Source organism: Gastrolobium bilobum, unplaced genomic scaffold, assembly GCF_033153095.1.
Source record: "Gastrolobium bilobum isolate Gb01-03AN ecotype WA unplaced genomic scaffold, APGP_CSIRO_Gbil_v1 utg2327, whole genome shotgun sequence".
In the NCBI taxonomy this organism is placed as follows: domain Eukaryota; kingdom Viridiplantae; phylum Streptophyta; class Magnoliopsida; order Fabales; family Fabaceae; genus Gastrolobium; species Gastrolobium bilobum.
Window position 1 is genome coordinate 205075 of NW_026896700.1, and position 7557 is coordinate 212631.

Sequence of the window (7557 nt, forward strand, 5' to 3'; positions counted from 1 at the left end):
TTCATGAATTTTATGATCTTATTTATATATGGATTAACAAAATTCTAGTTCTGTGCTCTCGCATTATCTATAAGAATGATAATAGAGGTGTAAGATTTTGGAAAGAATCGGTGCTGTCTTGATGGGGGAGGTAAACTTCTGATGTCAAGCCAGCCTGGTATAACATAAACTTTCGGACTTCCTCTATTGCTCTGCCTTATTTTGGGCAATCCAAGCTTCTGTATTCAACCCAGGATTCAATATATTAAATAGAAATGTTGAGTCCTGCCTGTTGTAATTATATAAGAAAGTTCATGTGCCTGCAATTGCATAAGAGGCTGTGGTGAGAGTGCTTGGTCTAAGAGGAAAAATTAGCACTCTTGCCTCCATTTTGTCTAGAGGGGAAACAGTTTTCTTGCAATTTGGATTTTGAAATGCAAGTTGGGTCCTGTTTTTCTTGACCAGTTTATTAAAGGCAAAGTGGCAAACATATTAGGTTGTGCTATATATGAGAGTACAATTCTTATAGGCGATTGATTTTCCTGTTTTTAGTGAAATGTTCCTTACAAAATGTAGCTGCTATGTTTGGAGTCATAGTTGGTCCAGTAATGTAAAAAGCTAGCCATGGGTCTATATATATTGCTAGGGTTTATCTTCTTTTTTTAATTAATTAATGAGATATAAATTTCAAAGTTCTAATTATGATATACGTGTATCCTTTTCATCTTCAAACAAAAAAATAAGGGAAAAGATATTGTAACAATCAAGTTGTGTTACTAGCATGTTATTACCAATCAATCTCACCGTTAGATCGATTACGTTGATCCAACGGTTATATTTATTTTCATCTTTGTATGGTCATGATTTTTCAAATTTAATACTTTATATTTATTTTCACCTTTGTATGGTTATGATTTTTTACATTTAATGCTTTCACTTTAAATATGGGGAATCATAACCATACAAAGATAGAAATAAATATAACCGTTAGATCAACATAATCGATCTAACGATGAGATTGATTGATAGTAACATGGTAGTAACACAACTTGGTTGTTACAATATCTTTCCTCAAAAAATAAAACAATAATAAGTTTACTTTGTCTTTTCCAAGAGCTATATGTATCAACCAATTTTAATTTTTTTTAATGCATTATTAGATATATTTATAAAAAAATTTGGTCTAGTTACGTGGTACGCATTATTTTCAATTTCAAATAAAAAATTTCAATTCCAAACAAAATTAATTGACAATGCATGAAAATTGTGTTTTTGAGTTTGTATGGGATCTCATTCATTTCCATAAAGAATTTTAGGGCAACCTTTTATTTCATATTGTTTTTTTGTACGAATATAAGGATTTTCCATTTAGTATCATTATATATACAAAAAAGTCCGAATTTTAAAAGTCAGATATTTAGTAATTTGTTCTTAATATTGATATGCTAAACATATAATTTGACCGTTAGATTACATATGATGAGTTCATTTGTCCATCTATGTACGTGGGTAATAAATTTGGTCTTTACAATATTTTAAATTCCAACTCGTGTGTCATTAGTCCTTAGCATGATGTGTAACATAAGAGCCAAATTCATGTGTACATATGAACACATGGGATAAACTTTTAAATCATTTTTTTAAATATAATTACATATATATTAGTAAAAAAAACTCATTGATCAGATTAAATTCAGGGATCAAATCATCAAATTATATATTTTTCTACAGAAAATTAACTATAATCGCATAATTATGTATTGTTTTTGGTCAAAAGTATTGTACTAACGAAACTCATGAACTTGACATCATACATGCTTAATTTTTGAGATTTTTTGTTTTTTGGGTATAAGATCTTAGTTTAGTTGGATTAACTAATCAAATTCGATCAAATGTGTGCGTGTAAATTTCTAAAGAAAGATTTAAGTTTGTAGCCTATTGTAAGTTAAATCTTCTAGTGTCGGATTAGATATTAATAATTTTTCATACTCTTTTTTGAGATTTTTTTACTGATTTATTAATTAATTGATTAATTCGGTTGAGGCAGACAGAAATATAAGGGAAGTAATCCTTGCGGAAGTTGGTGCTTAGCCGTCCAATCCTGAAGTTCTCATAAACGGATTTAGGGCTAGCTTCTTCCTGAGCTCTAGTTCAGTTCCTCGGATTGAGATAGAGAGCCTACCGACCCCTTCCCTTACTCAATAGGACTAGCTATAGAAAAAGTTAATATAGAGAAAGTCAGGTGTGAATGATTGGCTTGTCTAAGGCTGATCGTAGCTAGTGCTTTGCTTAGTTAGTCGTATCAAATTTTTAACATAATTATATAGCTAGGACTTGAACTTAAAATTACTAATTAAGTTGAAATAAATTCATTTCAAGTGATCCACGTACTTTATGGCTAATACTAAAAAAATATCCACCAAGCATGTGGCAATTTTAAGCAACCATTGCACAATAATCAATTTTTTTATATAATAATAAAAAATATTTAATTTTAGTGAATAAATTCTAGTTTAATCATTATTGTGAACATAATAGTTTTAACTCTAAAATCTTCAAATATAACTCTTTCGAAAAGAAAACAATAAAACAAACGAGGGCACATATTCGAAAAATTGTGATTAGTTAAAAATGGGAGGGCATGATACTCTCTAATTCAATTTTAAGCGAAGGAAAATGATAAAATTTTTTGCCACGAGTGAAATTAATTTTATCCAAATGATCCAAATGGGTAGGATATCCATATGAAAAGTAACAATTTTGGAGCATTATCACTTGTATTCTCCTAAATCAAAACAAGCCAAAATCCAATGGTTGACGATGGCAGGTGAAGTAATAAACGACATTCTTGGTCAGCTTTCAGTGGTTAAGGTACTCACAGTTCCACTGAACTGGATCCAGCTTTTGGTGGAAACTTGGTCATACCTTATCCACACACTCCAATTCTCTGATTTAGATAAGACACCACAAAGAAGTACAAAACCATACCCAATAGAAGAAAAAAAGGCTAGAGCAGAATAATAATAAAATAAAATAAAATAAAATTGAGTGTAGTTAGTTAGCATCAAGCAAGAAAAAGAAAAAGGAAATAAAAATGTCTGTGACATCTTCAATCCCATGCATCAAAATCCAAACATGTTCCTCTTCAACATCTTGTACTTCTTCATCAACTTCATCCTATTATTCTTTTAGGTTCTGTTCTTCCAAGTCTCATAGTGTGATCACTATAAGGAATTCTCAGGCTGAAGGGCCTTTGAGAAGACCAGTGGCACCCCAACTTAGAGAACCATCTTCTAGTGTCCCTCAGCCATTGAAGCCAACACCACCTTCTCAGCCTCCACCATCCCCTAGTGTGGTGCCTCCTCCTCCACAGAAGCCACCTGCTATTGTTGGGGATGATAAGAATGCTATTGTTACATTAGAATTTCAAAGGCAAAAGGCTAAGGAGTTGCAGGAATACTTTAAACAGAAGAAGCTTGAAGAAGCAGATCAGGGTCCTTTCTTTGGTTTCATTGGGAAAAATGAGATTGGCAATGGAAGGTAAAGCTAAAAAACTTGAGTTATTTTTTATGTGGGTTTGTGTTAATTGCATTTTCTTTTGTGATTGTACAACTTGTTAATTGTGACCAGCTATTTGGTTGAATGATTCAGAATATTGGGTGAAACTTATAGCTGTCTCATTTGTGACAAATAGGCCATGAAATTTCAAGGAAGTTGCTTCCAATTCATTACATTTGTGTTCTTTACCCCTAAACTTCAAGGAGTTTTTGCTAACCAATTTTTTACAACTATCTTGGCCTGGCTAAATTGTGTGAGTCCAGGCAAAATTGGGCAACCAATTTTTTACAACTATCTTGGCCTAGTTAAATTGTGTGAGTCTATGCAAAATTGGGCATTTCTAGTGAAGCTTTGAGGAACAAATAATCAAGGTTTAGGAAGCACAATATATTGTTATGCAAAAGCTTCACTCTTGTTTGATAATTAGATAGTAGTTGTCAAAGACTGGTTGGTAACAACACCATTTACATATTCAGATGCTGAACTTTTTGTATTGCGACTTACCATCCTTAGTCCTATGACAAGAATATCACCAATATAAGTCAAATTAGAGCGATGAAGACTACCCATCAGTGAATTGAGGGAAGATAAATTAGGAGAAATGAAATATTTTTCAAATCTCTTAAGATGAGGGAATTCATTTGTGTCTTGAGCATTCTCATGCTTCTTTTTTTGAAAGAAACTTTATAAATTATATGCATATTTCCGTAAAGGATTCTAACATTGTCTCAACCTCCCCTAGTTGAGTTGCCAAATGTTTTGAAATGGGTTCTTAGTGTATGTGCGCCTTGGACAATAAGGATATAACCATCTATGGGAGGTGAAAAGATCAAGCGAGGCACTCATAGATAATATTTTGATATGATAGCATTAGCAGCCGAATTTTAGGGTTTTAGAGAATGTTGGCTTGAGTTGGAGGATAATGGCTTATTGTATGTTGAGTGGTCAGTGGTGATCAAGAATAAAGAGTTTCTTTGTAAGCAGCTTTACACTTGTAAGAGATGTTGTTTTGTGGATTTGAACTTTGACCTTTCAATAACAAAGGAGCAAGTAGGAACAACTTTACCAATGCTCCAAGCTTGCCCTTATTAGTGGTGATAAAAAATATTAAAGGAAACCTACTTAGAGTGAACAAAGGGAATTATTGACACATAGTAGCTTACTATGGCTTAGCTTTTGTGCGTTATGGAATGGGTTTGAAGGGGTTTGGAGAAGGAATCACAGGATTCCTATGTCATGCATTCCAAGACACAAGATGAACCATAATCAAGAGGGTCCAGCTGTTGATAGGACATGTCTTCTGGGTAGGGTTCAACCTAGGATATAGTGTGTGCCAGTGGTCAAAGATGATAATGACAAGTCAAGGAAGGTGGGGGAAGGGAGGGAGATGCGACATGGTTTCGTCAGGTTACTTAAAACTTGATTCTCTATGAAAACTCATCATCAGTATTTTGAAGTCTTAAGCTTTCCTCACCTAAGAGCCTACCAATCCACTGAAAGCATAGTTTTGTAAGGTGAAAGAAGCTCGGCTTCCTTTGCTGTTACAAGTTTGTGTCTTAGCTTCTCTGGGGGAGTGTCTCTTCCTTGTTTGAGCATCTTTCTTTGTTAACACTTCCTTATATGCACACAAAATCAATGAGAAACAGAGAGGTAGTCCAACTCAAGGCTTTTGTGATTCACGTAGATCCAACTAATAAGAGAAATAAGTGTATGCGTGTGGAATTTATGGCACTCTTTCTATTCTTTTTCCCTGTGTTTAACATTTTTGTTATTACCTTTTTGTCCAAAATTGCTATGGAATGTGTTGTTGTGTTCCATTATATTGTGAAAGATTTCTATCACTATTTATTGCAAATATAAAGTTTTATCCATTAAAACTGGTATAAAGTTTTAATCCGATTTGAGCACTACTGGACCCATATTGGGGATGGCTCTTCCAACATTATTTTTTTCCTTCCCCGGACTCAAACTCGAGACCTCTAGCTAAGGGGATCAATCTCCTTGTCACTTTAACCAATGGTTGTTGGTCATTATAGTTTCTTTGTATCTAGGTGAAAATGAACATGTGCAACCTTGTCCTTGAGTTGAAACTTAAGTAGCTCAGATTCAAAGAAGCATCATTTCAGTTAATTGTGTTTGATAATTGTCGTTCTATTTCTTGCATACCTGCTACACTTGAACTGAATCTGCATTTTTATATAAATTCTGCTGAATTTGACTTATTGATTGGTAATTTTGTTTCTACAGATGGGCAATGTTTGGTTTTGCTGTAGGGTTGCTAACAGAGTATGCAACAGGCTCGGACTTTGTTGATCAAGTGAAGATTCTTCTCTCGAATTTTGGGATAATAGATTTGGAATGAGTACCTCAATATAAAATAAGGTCAACGGTTTCTTGTTCCAATCCTTGGTGTAAACAATGTTGAGTAACTTGTTTCATCTTTATTTATAGCAAACAAGCTTTCTTTTCACATTGATGAAATTACAAGAATGTGATTTCCATTTCCATTTCCGTTATAGTGAACTCGCTAGAGAGATTGAAATCCTTTTAAGTGCATTACAAAGTTTACAGTTAAAACATCAGATACCATAACGCACTTAAAGGTTATTTATAACTCAAAAAATAGTAAAAATTATAAATAAATCATAACTTTAATTAAATATTGGAGAATGGGTAGGGAAGTTTGTGGGTTGGGTGATATCTGTTATGAGTTTGGGTTGATTCTTAGCTAATGGGTTTGGATGTTTAGCCAAATGCTAATATGTCTATGTGTGTGCAGTGTTTTTAATTTAATAACATCATATTTTAAGTCTTGAAACAATGATAAGGTTTGGGATGGAAATGTTACATGTTCAGTCTAAACAACAAACTCTGCAATAGGTCTATAAAAGTAAAGCAAGTACAACGATCCCCTCCTAAATAGGTTCAAATATCCCAGATTTTTTCTGGGATAATAGCTAGACCAAAGAGCTTATATCATCCAAAAGAAAAGAACCGAAGAGAAGAAAAGTATATTAGTCCTAACCTCACATCTTAGATACAAACTAAACTCTTGCTTGTTTGATGAAACACACTGGTTTGCTCTTGCTCTTATACAAGAGCAGCTGAAAAATCCTTAATGACATTTTTATAGCAGAAAGTATCTTACACCCTTTGATTTTTTATTTTTTTTTTCCATGTAAATTCTCGCTGAGAAACTATATAAAACCACTTCCCCCATAAATCCCTATTTATGAGGACGTGTGGTCAACTCTTGTTCGCAATTTTACCCTTTCATATATACCAAGAGTTTGTTTTCAGGATTTAAACATGTGACATTTCAGTTACAAAGAAATAACTTTACAACTATTCCAGATTCGAATCCGTGACCTTCAATGACAAACTGTATCTAATAAAAAAAAAAAGTTCCTTTTCTTTTCCTTTAATTCCATACCTTCAAAGCTGAGATAACAAACTACAAGGGGTTAGTTCTACTAGCCCACAAGGTTGATCATAGTTCACATACCATTGCCAATATCACCAAACTTGTTCTTAATCCACTTGAAGCCGTTTCTTACACTTGTTTTAAGCTTTCCCTCCACTGTCAACACGTTATATGCCTTGATTCTCTTCTTCCTCTTAAGCTCTGGATCATTTGTTGCACAAAACCCACTTCCCTTTTGGCTTGGCCCGTTGAAATTGTACGAGGTTGATCTTTCTCCAAACCCAAATTCACTGTAAGAACAGGAGTGTATAGGGAATGACTTGCTTTTCTCCATGACCAAATCACCCGGTTTCATAAAGAAACTCTCTCTGGTCTTTCACTGCATGAAACAGGAAATATTGGTATTACATGAGGAAAAATGGGACAAGCTGGTCATGGGTTTTAGAGGAAGGGCTACATCATGATCCAGTGTGGTGGCATCCATGTTGAGAGTTGTGGGAATCATGAGGATCATTGCTATTAATGGGGAGGTGGGACCTACTTGTAGGGGAGGATGAGAAACTTTGTTGGATCCACACTTGTTATTAGGCCGAAAG

At 34.0% G+C, this 7557-nt stretch overlaps 1 protein-coding gene across 1 annotated transcript; it reads left to right on the plus strand.

Moving 5' to 3' along the window:
* Nucleotides 1-2978: 2978 nt before the first annotated feature.
* LOC133301503 (light-harvesting complex-like protein OHP2, chloroplastic) lies at nucleotides 2979-6057 on the plus strand. Its single transcript, XM_061501137.1, has 2 exons — nucleotides 2979-3519; nucleotides 5785-6057. The coding sequence occupies exons 1-2, from the start codon at nucleotides 3074-3076 to the stop codon at nucleotides 5897-5899; spliced, it is 561 nt and encodes a 186-aa protein (XP_061357121.1). The 5' UTR covers nucleotides 2979-3073; the 3' UTR covers nucleotides 5900-6057.
* Nucleotides 6058-7557: the final 1500 nt, after the last annotated feature.

What these genes read in the sequence shown, in the direction of transcription:
- LOC133301503 (XM_061501137.1), top strand. Translation starts at nt 3,074, where the DNA reads ATGTCTGTGACATCTTCAATCCCATGCATCAAAATCCAAACATGTTCC. An exon ending in AATGAGATTGGCAATGGAAG is followed by an intron (nt 3,520 to 5,784) that starts GTAAAGCTAAAA and finishes TTGTTTCTACAG; the next exon opens with ATGGGCAATGTTTGGTTTTG.